The 20,630-nt window shown below is 31.1% G+C and overlaps 1 protein-coding gene across 1 annotated transcript in view; it reads left to right on the plus strand.

Annotated features, from left to right (window-relative positions):
* The first annotated feature begins 10,518 nt into the window (after positions 1 to 10,518).
* Positions 10,519 to 20,630, plus strand: part of Inx7 (innexin 7) — an 11,560-nt gene continuing 1,448 nt past the window's right edge. The window contains exons 1-7 of the mRNA XM_011502102.1: positions 10,519 to 10,817; positions 12,006 to 12,096; positions 12,366 to 12,438; positions 12,507 to 12,684; positions 14,187 to 14,524; positions 15,522 to 15,712; positions 17,326 to 17,580. Of these exons, the coding sequence (XP_011500404.1) occupies positions 10,733 to 10,817; positions 12,006 to 12,096; positions 12,366 to 12,438; positions 12,507 to 12,684; positions 14,187 to 14,524; positions 15,522 to 15,712; positions 17,326 to 17,580 (1,211 nt within the window). The 5' untranslated portion in view covers positions 10,519 to 10,732. The remainder of the gene's footprint in view (positions 10,818 to 12,005; positions 12,097 to 12,365; positions 12,439 to 12,506; positions 12,685 to 14,186; positions 14,525 to 15,521; positions 15,713 to 17,325; positions 17,581 to 20,630) is intronic.

A 20,630-nucleotide genomic window follows, 5' to 3' on the forward strand; every position in this document is an offset into this window, starting at 1 on the left:
CTTTATTATTATTATAATTATTATCACTATCATCATCATCATCATCATCATTATTATTATTATTATTATTATTATTATTATTATTATTATTGTACTATGATATTCTAGAAAAAGAAGAGCCGATTTAATTAGAAACTTTTTTTTAAGCAAAAATAATCGGAGATTTTTGCATAATAAAAGTTTTCAACCTCTTTGGAAAATATTTATGACTCAGTACATATCGACAAGGTTATTTTCAAAAGGATTCTTTGGAAACAGTTAGCGCTTGTAGGTCGATGAAAATGAAATATGTCTAATCTTAATATTTCTTTTCTTTCTCAACATTTAAAAATAGTGAAAATGTCATTTGAAAAGCTACTAGGCGGTCACTATTATTATACATTATAATTGAAATTTATCGTTTCTTCTCTTGGCAGTTGTTAATTTAAATAAACTGTAACATAAATTTAACAAACTTAATAACCGTACGTTTAAATTTTTCTATTCTTTTTCTATTCCTTGTTTTTTTTTTTTTTTTTTTTTTTTTTTTTTTTTTTATCTTTGTTTTACTTATTGACAAATACTTGAACATACTTTATGTATCTTGTCGCTTCGTTTCCTCTAAATAATGGCAAGAGATTTAAGCATCTATGCTATTACGTTAGCAATTTTCGAAAAATTAATTTTTTATATTTGATTGCTGGTTAATTCGGAAATGTACGTTAAAAATGTAAAAATGTACGCCTTACAAATTTGAATGCATATTAAGTGTAACAACACTTCAGTTTTAATACGTTGGAAAATTCTTTATTTTTAAATATGTTTAACAAAAAATTAACGCTTAAACTTAGGTTATTAACTGTCATTATTAATGAATTGTTATGGCGTGTTTGCCTGCAATTAACGTTTTTTTTCTTTTCTTTTTTAGAAAATAGGAAAGAACGAGTTATGTATAGGAGATTTCTTTCACATGGCTCATTGCTTATGTAAATAAATATTCAACGTTATTATCATGTAAATAGTTACACATCCATTTTAGAGTATTCTTTTGACAAGTATTCTTTATATCTGGATTGTAATATTCATTAACAACAATGATCTAAATGCAAATAAAATTAGCATATATATTACATATTATATATGGTTGTTCCATCTAATCGACATGATTGTCTAGATTTTCTTTCAATCAATTGAAGCGATTTATCCGAGGCACTTGAATTTAGTGATAAAAAATTGTATTCAAATGATCGAATAAAAAATCATTGGAGAACGAATGATACATAATAATGTTATGGTAATAATAAATGTTTGATAAATTCGTAATAACGGCCTAAATGAAGAGATTTATGTTAAAAATAAAATTATTTTTATGATTTATCCTTATTCGTTAAGAAAATGTTTAAATGTTGTACGAGTCATTTGGAATTTTAATCAATAAATAATTCGTGTTAACCAGGGATAGTTAAATAATTAATATCGCCTTCGCTTTATGCTGTACCGTATACGCACTTGGATATTTATTCCTACAAATCCTTATAAGATCAATGATGTAACATTGTCCCTTTCAATATCAAGCTACTCTATCCTTTTATTTATTACTGTATTTTTGCTTTATAAATCAGGAAAATCTTCTCAAAATCTTCTAATTTGCGCAAATTTCTTTAATTTATTCCTAAAGCCGCTTATAATTTTCATTGTATCATGCAACCTCAAACGCACGATTTACTAATTTATTACGTACATAAATAAAAAACCAATAAAAAAAGAGGTACTTGGAACATATAACATTAACATACTTTAAATTGTTCGTTTTGTATAATTTTATTGTGTCAAAAATTATTTTTATCTCTGACTTCATTTTCTGTGTTTGCTAAAAATTCCAAGAGATTTAATTCTAAGACACGGTATCTTCTTTATAAATTCTAGAATGATATTATTTCAATATAATATCTGTCAGAGCATCGCAATTTATGCCTAAGATATCACAATTACGACAGCAACGAACTTTTAATTATAATCACAATGTATTGGTGAAAATCTAATGTTGATGCTGTAAGATAATACGTGAAGAATGATTCGTTAAAACAGCCGAGAATATCATGATATTTCATCTCCCAATGGATGATGAGCGTAAATCCTGGAATGATTTAATAAGCCGACAAGAGATCGATAAAGAGATTCACTGGGAAGAGTGTTGTAGCTTAGAGAAAACAAAAATGAGTCGGCAATTGCAAAGTACCTGGTACCAATTTTGCAAGTGTTCCAGACAGTATTATAATACTCGAACTGCGGCGTCTATCCGGAGCTGAGATGCCGGGAACCGGTGGGGCGGCATCGAACGAGACGAATAAGGAGGGCCCGATGAGGTTTTTGAAGTGGGGGTAAACGCGGCCGCAAGAGAAGAACCTCAGGATGTTGCGGCACGGGAGGTGCGGCGACGAAGCATATAAGGGGGCAACGGCCGGTCAAAGTCCCACTCACACCAGCATACAAGTGTTCCCAGTTAAAAGCCTTTTTTCCTTTCTCTCTCTCTCTCTCTCTCTCTCTCTCTCTCTCTCTCTCTCGCTCGCTTACGTGCATTTATCACTTTTTATTTTAAAAACAGGTTTAGACTGATCCCTCGGTCATCTAGCACGATTTATCGATACTTTCACTACATGAGGATTAATTCAGTCACGTGGGATATCTCCGTTTCCTTTAAAGTTTATGCGGACGCAGTCCAAAGCTTTTTAATACCCCATATTGTTCGAAAAGTTTAATACGCTTGGAAATGAATTTGAATTTACCAAACATATTTTCAGACGCTTGTTTATGCTTATTCTTGTTTATTCGAATGGCACTATTGTTTTTTGTTCCTATTGAAGATGCCCACATTCTTTGAATATTCACACTTTCAGATCTATTTTTACTGCGAATGTTGACTGAATCGAACAATTCATTGGTCCCATGACATTTTTACGTATTCACAACAGGTAGTGGATTAAAAAAGATTGGAAATACAATTTCTCTTGCAGTACTTTACCAATGATTTAAATTACCGAATACGAAAAAACTTACGTAACGCTTGGCTGATCGTGAAATCTTTTTCCTCAGTTATGTTTTAATAGTTTTTATAATTTCGTAAATCAAGCTGTAAGATTAAAATTCGATTCTATTACTTTACATCGTCTTTGCCAGATTTTTGAAATGTATTTAAATTTAAACGAATGAAATATCTCTGAATGATAGATCGCATTGAAAGTATCATTTAATTAGAAATTTCGTAAAATGAATTTTATTTTACCAACTGTGATTGAGATAATATTTATATAACATATATTTAAATGTATAAGGATACAATGGTTTTGAGATATTTTTAACGTTGAGTTAAACTACATGCTGAATTCTCTTCGTAGGTTTAGATTTTTTATTTTGAAATAAATGTATATAAAATACTCTAAAACGTTGGTAAAGGTAAAAATGAATAGTCTAAAGAAATAAAATACACACATATTTTTCTGTGAAATTTAATAATTTATTTAAATATACTATTTACCCTTAGATCAGAGCATAACTGATCAGCGTTCAAACATTAATATTTGCAGAAAAGTTTAAAAAATTATTTAAATGTAATTAAAGTGTCATCTGAAATGAGATAATATCGAAATGAATATCCTTTAATTACAAATCAACAAACATACTGATTTAATTAATTAAGGATTAATCATAGGGAAAATTTGAAATGCATATAACGCGTTCAAGGCTTAGAGATAAGTTTGCATTAAGAAACGTAAATTTCATGATTTAAAAATGAATTTTCTTTTTTTTCGATAAAAATTATTTGCCATTTAATATGTGAACGATATTTTTTTCCCATTGTTAAGATATAATTAATGAAACAAAATTTATCTTACACTTTTGTAATTTTTCTTAGTAAATTATTATTCTTATATATATATATATATATATATATATATATGTTTCTTATACTTGGATACTATTTATATAGAGAAATTATATAAAGAGTTCGGTTATTATGAGCTGATCGCTCAAGTATTTTTAAGTAATATATATCGAAGTAAGATTTATTATCGTTACAGGTATTTTATTCATGAGAATTAGTATGAACACTTTAATATTGACGTATCCAGGAGATATATGAAGGTAGAATGAAAAGTTCCGAGTCTTTATATAAATTCACAATAGTCATTTCATACAATAAGTTTAATAGTTGAATATGTTTTGAAAAATAGCTCTTGATATTATTAGTTAGTTTAATAAATGCAAGAAGACGTGGAATTTTAATGCCGTTTACGATGGGCGTGCGTCATTAAATATGAAAAAAGTGGTTGTAATACCTTTGTTCATGATAAGCATTTTATTCGGCCGAATATTATGATCAATAGTAATAAGATTGAAACAACTCACCTAATGATGATATACGTGCCTCAATATATATATATATATATATATATATATATATATACATACATGCGAGGATGATAGCAAAAGTTATGGGATTATTGAAAGAATGCGTTTATAATGGCATAACTAAAGTATTAGAAATTACTACGTTAACTATAAACTTGTACCTGTGAAAAAGAAAACACATTCGATCGATCATTGCCAACTACGAATTCTTGATAGTTATTAATTATATATATATATATATATATATATATATATATATGTTTCTTATACTTGGATACTATTTATATAGAGAAATTGTATAAAGAGTTCGGTTATAGTTCGGTGCTATATTCATCGATTATCTGAAAAAACCTCTGGGATTATAAAATATTAATATATAATATTACTTTCTTTAAATTAAAATAAGGAATATTAACAGCAAATTGAAATTCAAGTAAATCAACGAATTAAAATAAAAATTAGAAGAAAAAAAAGAAAGAGGAAATTATTGTTGCATCGAAAAAACTCTTTGATTATAAAATAAATTTAAACTGATTAATAATGTACAATATTTATCAGGTTCGATCTCTTATGATTTTTCCCCTATTCCTAAACTATTTGTGAAATATGCATGTCGAGGTAACAAGGTTTGTATAAATTAAATTTGTAAAACACGAATCTGAGTAAGTTAATTAGTGACGCAAAAAAAAAAAGTTTTTATGTTTCCATATTATGTGTTAATATTTGATGGTGAATTCTTATCTAATTGGAGTGATTAATTAGATACGATATAATAATTATACTAGTAATAGAAGAAGAAGAAGAAGAAGAAGAAGAAGAAGAAGAAGAAGAAGAAGAAGATGATGATGAAAAAGAAGAAGAAATGGGAGTGGTGACATCAAACGTTAGATAATGTACATAAGGGAATAAAATTTCTTCTGGTAAATCTTTAAAAAGGAGTTTCCGAAGACGATAAAAGACATGGGCCGTCAATAGCGCAGGATATCGGGCCAAATAAATACGATGACGAATCCGTCATCCACGAAATAATTCACCATCCTTTGCAGAGCTCGGATAATCATTGTCTACAGATTAAAACCACTTGGCTTCCATGTTATTTGTGACTTTTCGATCGACCCGAGGATTGTTTCGCTCCTGTTGTCGTTACTCGGCAATAATTCGTTCTTGAAGCGGTCGCACAACCTAACGCGTGGCCTATCTCATGCACTAAGCATAAAACTGTAAAATAAGACTTAAGTGCAAGGAATAGTATTTCGAAATTTTATCTTTGAGACTACAATGAGGTAAAGTATAGGAAAACAATGGGTAATAAATTTATATCGTTGGTAAGAAACAAAAGGTTATCCAGTCTAAAAGTCACGTTCGCAGGTTCTTCAATAATTTGAGAAAAGCATTGAAAAATATGTAAACTTATAAGTACAGACGTGAGCCTCGGAGTATCTGAGATAAAAAATTATTTCTATTAGATAATGAATGCCACAAATTGTTGAGCTTTAAAATCTTTCGCCTTTTAATTATTACAAAAATACTCTCATACCGTTATCGCGCGTAGAAAATAATAGTATTTTAGCTGCAAATTTTGTTGTACCTACGTAAACATTTCGCGTTCGTTTACCGAAAGTGATTAAAAAAAAAAAAAAATTGTAAAATAAGAGTGAGCGAAGTGGTTGGTTAGAAAAATGAACAGAAAATTGTTATCATTTATTATCATTTATAATTTCAATATCCAAGTGTTAGCTTTAGGGCTGCGTCATTGAATAAACAAGTGAATCGTTTCAACAATACATCGCATACGAGCTAATTTGAATTTCCATTTAAGAATGTTTCCTGTGTAAAAAGGCTTCGAGAATGCGATCCCTCGCTCAAGCTGCTGAATACTTATTATGGGCCCTCACCGATGCTCCTGAATACTTATTACGGGCCCTCGCGAGCACCCGAAGCTCTTCAATTTGACTTTTATTTTTTCAATTCAACGACGAGGCAATCAAACGCGCGAGGAAAGTCTTTGAATTTTCGATTGTCGCTTTTATGTAGGAGTGAGCGTACAATCGCGTAACATACGATTCCGTTGGAAATTTCATTCTACTTTTATACGCTTGATATGTTGTGGTTGTGCGTCACGAGTTGGATGAGCATCGATGGCCCCGTTATGGCGGTTATCTAATTTAATTCCTAGATAGGCAAGAATTCTGCCATTAATTGCTACGATCGAGGGATCGTCCGAGATAGAATAATAATTGTTGCCAACTAAATGGTGAGAATTATACATATATTATTTTCAATTAATTTCTTCAATACGAATGCTTCGTATGTAGCTAATGCGCAAGAATTTAATGTAATCGCTATTTAAATTTACTGTAGTAGTAGCTACACGCCTCGTCATAGAAATGAGAATAAAGTACTATTCATTGTTGAGATTTCGTAATAGGTTTTCTAATTCTATGAATAAGCATTTAGATTATGCGGTTAGTCACTTCAAAATGTTTCTTCGTCCTTATTATTTTGACACAACGAACAATCGAGTTGTAAAAGCTACTGCACATGCTAAATTTAATCGTATTATTTTAATCGCGGTTTTTTCAGTTTTATCGTAACTAATAATCGACGATTAACCAACTAATCATTAGACGAGTTTCCAAAGGCTATGACTACCGTGACTACTCATAGAACTTCACAGGATTCTAAATACATTCTACTTATTACATATATAGATTTATATAATCAATAATAAGTATTAAGTGTCTGTCATACATCCTATATATTTGATAAAAGAAAAAAAAATATATATATATATATATATATATATATCATTTTCGTATTTATAATACGGCGTGTAAGAGTAAATAACCATTGATGTTGCAGCACATGGAAATTACTGCTGTGGAAAATTTTGTACTAGTCAGATTAAAAGATTTTTAATGCCTGTTCCTCTTAATTCGAAAGTAACTCCATAAAACCGTAATGCAATTAAGCTTTTTTTTTTTTATTTTTTTTTCTCAACAAATGAAAACGTTTTCTAATTTTTCTTCGCTTGATGATTGCACCAGGCACGTACGCGTTCATATATACAAATTGTAAAAAACCATTGCGTAGTTTTGTAAACTTACATGTATCGCGTTTATTACGATCGCTACTGTAAATTTTTAAATATGAAATATCATTAAAAAACAAAAAAAAACAAAAAAAAAAACAAAAAAAAACCAATAATAACGAATGGGCGTTAAGATTACAGTATTAATAAGTTTATGAATAAAATAAAAGACTTTTCTACTAAGAAAATTTACTACAGATTTATAAAGTGCATGTGTCGATAGTATCACAATGGGCCTTTGTTTGTTTAAATTAGAACAAATATTTGATTAGTGTAATATTAATTAATAATCAGCAATTAATTGTGAGCTTAATGTAACATAATATTTTCATGATTATGAGCTACTATCTGCATAACGTAAATTTTTCTTACGCGACATTATGGCTAATAATTAGCTTCTCCTTTTACAAATAAGTAATCGCGTGTTCAATGTAAGAATAATATTATTTGCAAAAAATATAACTATATAATACGATGTATGAAAGTACATTTGATTGAAAGAAAAAGAGAATTAGTAATGAAACATGTGTTAATTTCCTTATAATACAGTATTAAGAATAAGAATATTAAATATATAATAAGAAAAGAGACAGAAAGGTAAATATATATATATATATATATATATATATATATATACATTGCCATATAGTGATCAATTCATTAATAAATGTCTCACGAGTTGTTTAAAATATGTTTTTATCGTGATTTAATCATGATACCATCAATTAATTTATTTGTTTTGTAATTTGATGGCTACAATAACTTTATTCTCAAATATTTACTAATGATTGTATGTAGATGTGTCATAATTACCTTAAACGTATCAAAAGCTCTTGCTATCTGCGTGTAATAAATTAATTTACGTTAGAGAAGATAATTTACAAAGTTATCGTAACGTGTGTATGATATATATTTTTTTAAATACAAAAAGTTTACACTCGTCGATAATAATATTTAATTTAAGAAAATATTTATACTCTTTAATATCCCATGTAGGGTAAGTAAAATTACAGTTAAGAATCCATGAAAAGGGGGCATTTGGAAACATCGTGGACAAATAAATTGGGCAATTTCAATTCATGGTATCATAATACAACAATACAATTTATGCCTCAAATGTATTATTATTCTTAAATCATAAAACATTAAATGTAGGAACAGAGAATTTTCTTATCATTTTCATAATATCAAAAGACGACGGTAATAAATGTGGGATAAGAATAGTCGACCCGGTAATCATAATCTGTATCGCTTAATTTTATGAAAGATTTGGCATCACACACATTGTCACATACTAGAGCATTATCATGTATCGTCATTGAAAGTGTTATTATAAAGTTTATACGTGGCATTAAGTGTGAGTTGAGTCATAAAGATCTCGTAATAGTGGGATTGATGATTGTGATATCGTTACTTTCTGAATTTCCGAATGACATTCATATTTTATCGACGCCGCCACAGTTTATGCGTAAAATCATAAAAGGCTTGTAAAATATATTATCACTTTCGAAATATTAAACGGATTATCCACGATTTTATGAAAGTTATAACTTATTTTAATTCTTGAAGCGTTACTTTACTTTATCAGATTAGATTTTTTTTAAAAAAAATTTCATAAAAAGTATGTTTCTTTATATTGTTATTTCTATATTCCAATCTATAAGTGTTATGATTCGTAAAATTTTATCGACTCGACGATATTTATAATCTAAATATATTGGATAAATCATTTTATTTCAATATATGAATTTTTTGTTTTGTTTTTTTTCTTCTTTTTTTCTTTTTTATTTACAGTTATTAAGCTATTCATAAAAATACAGAAACTTACGAAAATGAGTATTTTAATGTATGCAATTAATATGCAAAACGAATATATGTAGAAATTATGTAATTTCTAAAATGAATTTTCGCAATTAATGAATTGTCTTTTCAATCGAATAGCTTGCATATCTGGTAAACGTAATTATTAAAATTTTTATCGTCAATATAATGAATTAATGGTAAATAGTATCGTGTATGGAAACAAACATATTACATTAGATTATAAATTATTTTTATTCGATAGTATCCGAGACTGAAAATTCCGATTGTAATGTACATCTTCGGAAAAGCTTTTGAAAGATTGTTTTAGTTTTAAATATTATTATTTTGCATTGCTTATGCCATTCACTCTTAAATTTATTATTTTTGCAATTTTAAAATACATGACATTGCGGTAGAAAATCTTTGTTAGTATTATTATCACGACAATTAACGAGAAAAAGTATTTTAATACTGAGTTATTAAGGCGTTAATATATTAATCTCAATGCAACTAATAGTAATTGTGAGAAAAATTTCATTTTTCTTGGCTTGAGTTAATTATTTTGCCACTGTATGTGAAGCGGAAGCAACCATTGCCCATACGTCTGAAATAAAAAAAAAAATAAAAAAAAAAAAAAAAAATAATAATAATAATAATAATAATAAGTAAAAATCTTCCTAATCTTTTTATATGATGAAAAATTGAAATTTTACGCGCGATAAGTATAGTTTGAAGCGAAGCATCGAAGGGTCATTGATTCATGGACTTATCATTGTCAGAGGCGGCTATTTTTATTTCAAAGTCAAGCAAGAGCACAACGTCTACTTTCTTTTCTGTCGCATAGCAGTCAGTTGCCTAGCCTGAATATTATCACACTACAATTTTTATCATAAGTTACCATAAAAGAGACCTCCCGAGCGAGCTCTAAAACGTTGTTTCTCGAATGTTAATAAGCCGAGCGACAGTGGCTATAAGTTACGCCATCTGCGCGATAATGAAATCTTCGTAAAACATTCCGTCGGCTGTTCGCCCGGGCAAATCGTTACCAGATCCCGCGACCGAAGAGCTCTCCCAATCGCGACTCTCGCGGAAAATATCTCGCGCCTTCTTATATTCTGCGAAAAGGCTATCACAATAGCTGCCCCCGCCCGCCTCCCACGCGCACTTTCTCGAGCGCAGAGTGCCGCGTTGGCCCAGCAGCTTATCAATCTGCTTATCATCGAGCGTCGAAGACGGTCTATAGAGCTTCACGTTCTCTCAAGGGAAGCGCGCCCGCCGTTTGCGCTATATCGTGGCTCCGCGGGCCCCTCGACGATAAGCGCACGCCAGAATTTTCCGGGACGTCTCGAACGCGGCTTCGTCGGCAGCCTCGCGCGCCCGCCCACCTGTGCCTAAGCCCGGGTCCGCGTTCGCCCGGGGAGCTCGTAACCGCGGCCGGACTCCACCACCATGTCGGTACTGGCGACCTTCTCTGTCCTCAAGAACCACGTGAACTTTAAGGTATCGCGCGACTCGCCGGCCATCGACAATATCAGTGAGTAATAATCGACACGGACAGTCTGTCAGCGCGCTTTTCCATTACTTTACTTTCTCTGCTCCGGCGACTCAATGTCGTGTTTGCTAATTTTGAGCGCGAGGGAGCTTGCGGATCGGGTTATTAGGGCTGGTAATTCAGTCGAGAGCCTTCAGTCGAGAATTTGTAAATATAGGTCGCTGATACCTGACTCTTATTACTTCGTCAGAATGTTCGCGCATCGCTTGTGCTATGGAATATAGTTTGCTTTATTCCTCGAAAATCTTATTTCTGCGCGTTAGCTTACGGGAAAATGAGGTATAATCAGTGATTTATCGATTGCAATGCTTCACTTTTGTGAAATGTCAACGATTATTTTTATGCTTAATATTAAGGAAATATCGAGCAACGTTAAAATAATTTTTATGATTTTTATTTTATTTTCTTTTCTTTTTTTCTTTTTTTGTTTGCCTTTTTTCTTTCATAACATTTTTTTTCAAATGAGTCTACGACTTGATTCGAGCCATCATTATCTTGATAACTAACTATGTTTTCTTAATCACGATACAACTGTACAGTTAGTTTAAAATTTTATCAGCAAAGAATTTTATTCAACCTTCAATTGATTAGGCATACATTTATTTGTCAAGTTATTTTCAAATAAGACATTAATTAGTCTACCGTTGATTTTCTTCGGCAAACATAGATATTTCATGAATATTCTTATAATGCCAAACAAATGAAATCAAAATACCGTATTTCTGGTCGGTATTTGAACGATAATTACCACATCAAATTAAATTCAGCAAACAAAATGAAATTAAACGACGATATTTGAAAAAGATATTATTTTCAGATGTGCTTAATTTGCTGTAAATGTTGATGTGCTACGCATTCATAAGCTCAATTTGTCATTAAATGAAAATTTGAAAAAACCTTATCGAATCCAGTATCTTATCATTGGCTCGTATTTCGTAATTCATTGGTGCGTTATATTAAAAATATTTAGATTTATACCTGAGAAACGGGTCGAGTCGCGTAAGAGTAAACGAAAGCGCGTGATAGCCATTGGCAAACACTCTTTTTTTTTCCATATCATCGACAACATTTTTTATTACGTCGCTCATACGCTTTAAGAGAGAAGCTCGCGAGTCATTGATCTCCATTAAGCGTATAGCAATAACGCATACATTTTACTTTCCTATACAGTTTTCAAGCTCCATTACAGAGCGACGTTTCTGATTCTCCTGGCATCGACGATCCTCGTATCCTCGCGACAGTTCATCGGTTGGCACATAAGGTGAGACCTCGGGATCCGGTATCGGCATTCTTTGCCGCACGCACCTGCGCGATTAAAGGAAAAGAAAGAAAGAAAGAATGTAAATGGAAGAACAGGACGGTGGGATGGGCGATAGGGTGGGGGGCTGGGGGCTGGGAGGGGAGTCTTCCATAATGCATCGGATGGTCGTAACCGTGGAATGCAGGACAATTCGGATAGCCGAAGGTGCGCGCGGCGCATTTGCAAACCAAATACCACTACAATCTTTCTTTTCTCTCTCACCATTGTAGATGCATTGCGGATACCGGCATACCGTCGAGCGTCATCGACTCCTTCTGCTTCTTCACCTCGACCTTTACCGTGGTAAGTCTAATACTGCCTCTTCCCCAACATTATCGCCAAGATGCTAAATTATGCGCTTATCCCAATAGGTGAAGCACATGAATGCGACGGCTCTGGCCGAGGGTGAGATACCCCACCCGGGTGTCGGACCCGCGGCCCAACGCGACGAGATCGTCAGGCACGCTTATTACCAGTGGGTGCCGTTCGTCCTCTTCTTCCAGGCGCTGCTCTTCTATTTGCCGCACTACCTATGGCGCACCGCCGAGGGTTAGTTGCTTTTCCTTTACCTGCCGAGCATTTTACGAGGGATCTCCTCACCTCCTTCGCACTTCGCGGCGAGGTGTCACTCCAATACGAGTACAAAGTATCGTGTAGTTGCGAAGATATACGCTGTCGAACGAATCGTTTGTCGGTTTCTTACATTCTTTGCTTATATCGGCCGGTTAAAGTTTGAACTTTTAAGCCGATAAATCGCCGTATGCATCATTTTGCTAAAGCCTTATCCATGCTTATCAACTAGCCAAATTATGCCTAAAAGTTTCATTTATTAAGATATTTTTCAAGCATCAATATTATTGATCTAATGCTTATTTTTATTTTCTTCGTGAGATATATATATATATATATATACATATATAGGTAATATACTACAATTGGGAATTAAGAAAGAAGATTATAGATGTTTGTATTAAATGACACATCGTCCTGTTCTATTAAACTCTATTTTTCTCTTTAATTGACTGATCTCAAACATATAATAGGATTACATTTTTATTTGTACTATTTAATTATATTTATCAATATTATTTATATATATTATCTATTATCACAATATTAATTACAACTGATATTTTTCAATAAGCCTTATATTAACAGTACTTTCAAAGTTCTCTCCTTTAGAAATATTAACAATACAATGTATAAATACGAAATATTTATTAATAAAATCGGACAAATAATATCTTATTTCAGTTAAGTAGAAAATTATTCTCAATCTTATGAATATTTCGCTATAATATTCATGGGAAATTTTATGAATAAGGGCAAGTAATACATATACAATCGATATACATTTCTATTTAATTACTAATTATTAAAATATGACAAAAGTTATTGTTACCATTGTATTTTTCAATGAATTCATAAACGCATATCAAAAGTCTAAGGCCGCAAGAATTAAGTTTCAATCACTCAAGTAAATTTATATTTAATTAAGTTTATATTTAGAATTTTTTATAATTTAACGCAATGTTATTGTTGAATTGACGTTTAATTTTTTATTAGATGCGTTCATAACTATTATGTACAATTTCAATTATATGATCAATTTGACTTTGAACATTTTTTTTATTATTTTATTAAGAAAATGCTTACGTTACACAATTAAATTCAACTTTAATTTACATTATTAAAAAAAAAAAAAATAATAATAAATAAATACATATATAAAAATATGTTTATTTATAATTTATACGAGCAAGCTGTAATTTGCCATTTTAAAAACAATATGCATTATATATTTAAATGTGTAAATTTCTAAGAAATTATAATTTTTCACCAGCATTTTAAATTATATTCAATATGGTAAATATTTTGAATTTTTCTTTTTATCTATTATATGTCATTAGTAGAAAACAGTTAAGTGTAATCAGTTTTGTTTTCGTTTTTTCATTTTTCTATTTTTCTTTATCAACTTTGTCTATGACAAATGAAACTGTGCAATTAATTGTGCATAGCTGCATGTTTTATTAAAATTTCTACACGATCAGGTGGTCGATTGAAGACGTTGGTCTCAGGACTGCACATGGCATCAATTTCCTTACGCGATGAAAAAATTGTAACTGATAACGGCATCACGATACCTTCGAAATTCGATAAGGATGAGAAAATTTATCAGATACGCACGGCCTTTCTGAATCGTCTGCATCTCAATCGACCTTGGGCTTATTACCTCAGTTTTTGCGAAGTCATGAATTTCTTGAATGTGCTCACTCAAATGTACATAACAAATAAGTTTTTGGGTGGTGCTTTCCTGTATCTCGGTCACAATGTTGCCGGGACGGACTTTAATGCACAAATGGACATCCTCGATGAAGTTTTTCCTAAAGTGAGTATTTCGTAGAACTTTTATAGTTTTACGCATAAGTCTGGGCGAAGTATTTAGCAATTTTACGAGTAATCGACTAGATTTATGCACGAAGGATTTAATAATGTTAATAATGATATACTATTGTCTAACATTTTAAGGTAATTTTTAATATCAGGAGACATATCAAATTCACTAATTTATGAAATAAATAATTGCAAGCTACAACAAATTTTCAGTCTTAACGTAATATTTCTAATGGCTTTTAATTTTTAAAGCAAGAAATAAATTTACGTATTCAAATTATCAAAATTTCTCTGACAGAGAATTTCTTGATATCTAATAATTATCCGAAGTCAATGAGCAAACTTTTTCAGACGTTTTCTCTCTCTCTCTCTCTCTCTCTCTCTCTCTCTCTCTCTCTCTCTCTCTATATATATATATATATAATTAAGCCAATTAATTAATTAATTTGATTCTTATGAATATTATCTTTGTTTTCATTTTTAATACTTGTATTATATAATTATCACCTGTATTAACAACTAATATTATATGTAGCATTTAAAAGTATTATTATTATAATTAATTTACATGTAACATAGTAAAAATCACGTTTTGATGAGTTTATATTGATAATAAGTCAAATGAACAATGCATTCTAGTCGAAGTAATTAATTTTTTGTGAAATTTTCGAAAAAGCTGAATTTTTTCTTTGCACAATTTAAAGAAATCAGAAACAAAAAAATGTATTGGTATTTAAGAATCTTTTAGGGCGATTGATGTAGGTTGTTGACAAAAAGTCTATAAATTACAAACTGATTATCAACGTCAATTATCAACTCATCGCCACAATCGCAACCTCCCAATGACCATTGGGTCATTTAAATCGAAACCAATGTCCGTCATAGCATCGTAATTACATCCTATCTATATCTACTTATTACGCAATGCTTCAGAGACAATTGGCAATTAAGCTGGCTCAAGGTTGAATAGCTACTCGAACGAATATTTACAGGTTACCAAGTGCACCTTTCATAAGTACGGGCCATCGGGAGGGATACAAAAGCACGACGCCCTCTGCGTCATGGCACTCAACATTATCAACGAGAAGATTTACACGTTCCTCTGGTTCTGGTTCATCATACTCACGATTCTTTCTGGCCTTGCGCTTATCTGGCGCATACTCACTATGACACTGCATTCCAGGTGACTTCATATTTCTTCATATTTCTTCGCACATGTGTGCATCGAGGAAAATTTGGCATTAAGTCAATTTGATATTGCAGTTAATCAATAATAATTTATATAATTACATTAGACGATAGGCTAGTACCGGTGTGCTACCAGATGACATTCATATAGTATTTGCGCGTTGTAGTAATGGGGTGTTATTCAAATATCTTACAAGCATTATTAATTTATAAAATAATGACGCGGTGTAAGAAACGAGTAATGAGTATAAGAAATAATTAAAATGGTCTATTGCTCGTCTGGTTTATGCGCCACATTAAATTTTTATGTAAAATTGACTGATACGAATACAAATAAGACGCGAAAATCCAAACTAACACACGACATAATTACTTCTTTCCGGTACAGGCTTATTTGTTCAATGACAATGCTTATGAATCATAATTATTCCGACTAAAATCAATAGATCACGAGAAAAGTTATCTAATTTTGAATAATGTACTTGGACAGCTTTGACAAATCCATCTAGTGTTAATGATAATCGAATGAAAATTAAATTTTAGCGAAATTACGATAATGTAAAAAATACCCGAGTGGTTTTGTTACTTTTGCACCAAGTGAATATTTAGTATTTCAGAAAGTAGGAGTTCAACCAGGCAATTATGCCTTACAAAAGTAAATTAAAGTTTATTTGGACTGACATTCATCGTGTCAATTATACCTAGATAATTTCTACGAACGTCCATAAACATCTTTTTCTATCAATAATGCCTTATTATACAAGTTCTCATAATTATTTTCATATTCAAAATTATCTTTTGTATATTTTCGTAGTTGAGCTTCCTGCCCAGGTACAATTATATCGATACACACAGCGACCTATATTCTCTATTGGTCATAAAAAGATACGAGCAATTATTTCACCGTCCATTGCTAAATAATATTCACGGCATTATTATTACGTACATATTTTCTGGCTATATATAAAAAAAAAAAAAAAAAAAAAAAAAAAAAAAATCAGATTAATAGAGAAATTATTAAAAAAAACAATGGTATTTTTCAAATTACATCCGCCACGTTGCCGAAAGGTACTTTTAAACAAAAAACAAATGTCTTACTGCCTATAAAAATAATGATAATAATAATAATAATAATAATAATAATAATGATAATAATAATGATAATAATAATGATAATTATAATAGTAGTAATAGTAGTAGTAATAATAATAATAATAATAATAAAGAAAAAACCAGGCAAATAGACTAGCTGAGAATGAGAGTGTTGGTGAAGAATTTTAATGCTATACTTACAAAAATGTTGTATTGTGTTGAAAAATTTCGTTGGAAGTACGCGTTATAGGTATTATCGAGGGTGGGAAATATTTAATGAGCTTATTCCTTGGAAATCGGGCGCCAATTTAAAATGTCAAAACAACAAAAATGCTGCTGCTAAAATCTCAGTAATGCTTGGTAAATGTACGTGTCACGCCTTTACGGACAGATTACATTGTCTACGTATACGACTATTATATTTGAATTAAAAAAAAAACTCGAAATCACGATAATCCAAAGAGAATCCCAGAATTGTTCTTATGGAAGAAAATAAAATGTCGACACTCGTTCCAGAAGTACAAACTTCAACAAGCTGGTGTTCATGATGGCATGCCCAGGCAAGTACAATCCGTGGGACATGTTGAAGGTCACCAACGAGTATTACTTCGGTGATTGGCTCTTCCTCTACTACATCGCAAAAAACGTTGAGAATTACGTGTTCAAGGAGCTGTTGCAGGGATTGGCGCAAGATCTCGAGGAGAGGAAACGCGTCTTGTATAAAACTCTGCCTCAAGTCGAGAAAGAACCTTTAAAAGAGACTGAATACAGGTGACCGAATTATAGTTAATCTATTTGTTTGCTTAATGCGTGCTCTTAATCATCATTTAATTTAATGTTCTAATCTTGCGGTCAAAGTCTTTTCGTTGAATGTACCTGCTCGGCTATAAATATATTCACGCGGAATATTTCTTACTTTACCATGTATAATAAAGCCATTTGAATGTAATGATAAACATTTATGAATATTGTGTATGAAGATAGTAAGTTGCAATTATCTGCAACTTTAATAACTTTGCGTAATGTTTTCACTTCTTAACCACACACACACACACACACACACACACACACACACACACACACACACACACACACAAAAGCACTTAATTTTCAGAAATAAATTCAATATATAACTCAATTTCATTTCATAATTCAATAGTGATAAACCGTCTTTACTATTCTTTAATATTGCAGATACTCTATATATAAAATGCTTTGATAGATTTCCTTATGAATGCAGAAAGGTAATTCTATTAAACTTATCATTTCATTCTTAGTCATTTTACGGGCTATATAACTATTAAAAAGTAAGAGAAAAATTTAATTTTGAAAGCTTGATAGAACGTTTATTCAAATTGGTGATAAGGAAAGCGCCAAGTGATAAATGGTTATATTAATAACGTCTAACAGAGTTTCTCGAAAAACAGTTTTTAAAGAGAAAAATAAGGAAAATTACATTTTTCATACAAACATATATATATATATATATATATATATATATATATATAGATATCACTAACTAGGTAAAGACATTTTGGTCAGTCGTCTTTAACTTTAGCAGTGTTTTTACAATATTGCTAAATAATTTCAAATAAATAAACAAATATTTCTCTTCGTTAATGCTTTTTTATAATTGAGTTTATGTATATATCCGTAGAAACAGATATCTCGTTTTTAGATATAATGTTTTAAAATGCTTCTTTTCAATGAATTTCCTGAATTAATAAAAAAAAAAAAAAAAAAAAAAAAAAAAAAAAAACTTATATAAATAAAAGTACTTTTTCTTTCTAGAGTACTTAGAAAGCTACTTTGTACGTAATAAATATAAATATGAAATCATGTTCGTTATTTATAATGCTTCCTCCTCTCTCCCACTCTCCCCCTTCCCCATTTCCCGTTACTCCAGCATCCGAATTTTATCTTATTCAAAAATAAAAAAGAAAAAAAAACACATTTCGATTAATGCTATTATAAGCATTATTTATATATGAAAAAAAGTCAAACGAAATAGCGACTTTTGTATTACGATCTGTATATTCGATTTCGGCGCACAAGAGGTCACCAATAAAACTCATTGTTAATCTGTAATAATTTGAAAAATGTCATTTTTAGTGACTTGGCAAAGGCGAGCAAGGTTAGCAAAAAAAAAAAAAAAAAAAAAAAAAAAAAAAAAAAAAAAAAAAAAAACTTATATAAATAAAAGTACTTTTTCTTTCTAGAGTACTTAGAAAGCTACTTTGTACGTAATAAATATAAATATGAAATCATGTTCGTTATTTATAATGCTTCCTCCTCTCTCCCACTCTCCCCCTTCCCCATTTCCCGTTACTCCAGCATCCGAATTTTATCTTATTCAAAAATAAAAAAGAAAAAAAAACACATTTCGATTAATGCTATTATAAGCATTATTTATATATGAAAAAAAGTCAAACGAAATAGCGACTTTTGTATTACGATCTGTATATTCGATTTCGGCGCACAAGAGGTCACCAATAAAACTCATTGTTAATCTGTAATAATTTGAAAAATGTCATTTTTAGTGACTTGGCAAAGGCGAGCAAGGTTAGCAAAAAAAAAAAAAAAAAAAAAAAAAAAAAAAAAAAATACTGAAAAATATGTCATCTCATACAGGATGCGAATAATAGAAATAATAAAAAGTAATGTGGCACTTTGCTCGTCTCCATTTTAATCTTTTAATCAGGAGCAGAATAAAATGAAGGCACCTTTGGCTCAATAAATCGCAGGGCAGTCAATGAAAGGCGACTCATCGAATGACGTACAAAGAATATTGGGGAACAAGTCGAGGGTCCGAGGAGCGAATGCCCAAGCCAAGTACTCCGGAGCACGTGCGGCTTTTGGAGAGGCGCGTGCGTGATAAGCGAAGCGGTAATAATTCGCTGGAAGTGCGGATGTGTTGTGTCGCGAGACTTTAAGCGGCGCTTTCGCCTCCGTTCGCGCCGATAAATTTGCTAGAAGAGGATACGAGAGGAAGTCGATGATTTGCCGGATTTCGTCTCGTTCACGCTCGGATTTTTCCGTTTGAAGGCGATCAAAGTACTTTTGTGATAGGATTTGTTAATGCACGTGGATAGAGTCTCGTGTACGTAGGTAGTGATTTACATCCGGGAGATCACGAATTTTTTAAGGAATAATTTATTTTTATCTCTGATTAATTTAACGATATATTCTGGATAATTTAACGAGTAGAATATCGAGAAGTGTCGAGTGTCGAGTAATTAAAGTTTCACGAGAATACAATTAATTACAATCATCCGTTATTACGTTCCACATAAATGTTGAAGTTAAAAAAATTCGGTCATAAAATCGTTTTATCAACTTGAGTGTCGTACAAAGTATCAATTAAACTTCGAGTACAGTTGATGATATACACAATTATTCATAAAATATAAATGAAAAATTGTATAACCCTACTACCGTATGCATAGGGGGATTTGAATTTTGACAATTTACAAGTCGTTTCTTACAATGGAGCATTCAATAATTGTTCTTTATCGTAACTGGAATTCTGTCCAAGTCTTAGTGTTACTAGTAGAATTGTAATACATTATAATTAGCCGACAATCATATATTATTAAATATATGGCATATATTACATTTATTTATTATCTAATTGTCGTCCATATCGCACGCTGTCCTTTTGGTTCTGCAATTATCCACGGTTGTTCATATTTCTTATAAAAAAATGTCCACATCACAAATCCCAATAACATAACACACACGCACGCGCGCGCACACACATGTATGCATGCATACGTGTAGGCTGTAGAGAGGCAATGTTACTTATAAATTTTGCAAATAAT

The sequence above is a fragment of the Ceratosolen solmsi genome, unplaced genomic scaffold (genome assembly GCF_000503995.2).
Source record: "Ceratosolen solmsi marchali unplaced genomic scaffold, CerSol_1.0 scaffold43, whole genome shotgun sequence".
NCBI classification, from domain to species: Eukaryota; Metazoa; Arthropoda; class Insecta; order Hymenoptera; family Agaonidae; genus Ceratosolen; species Ceratosolen solmsi.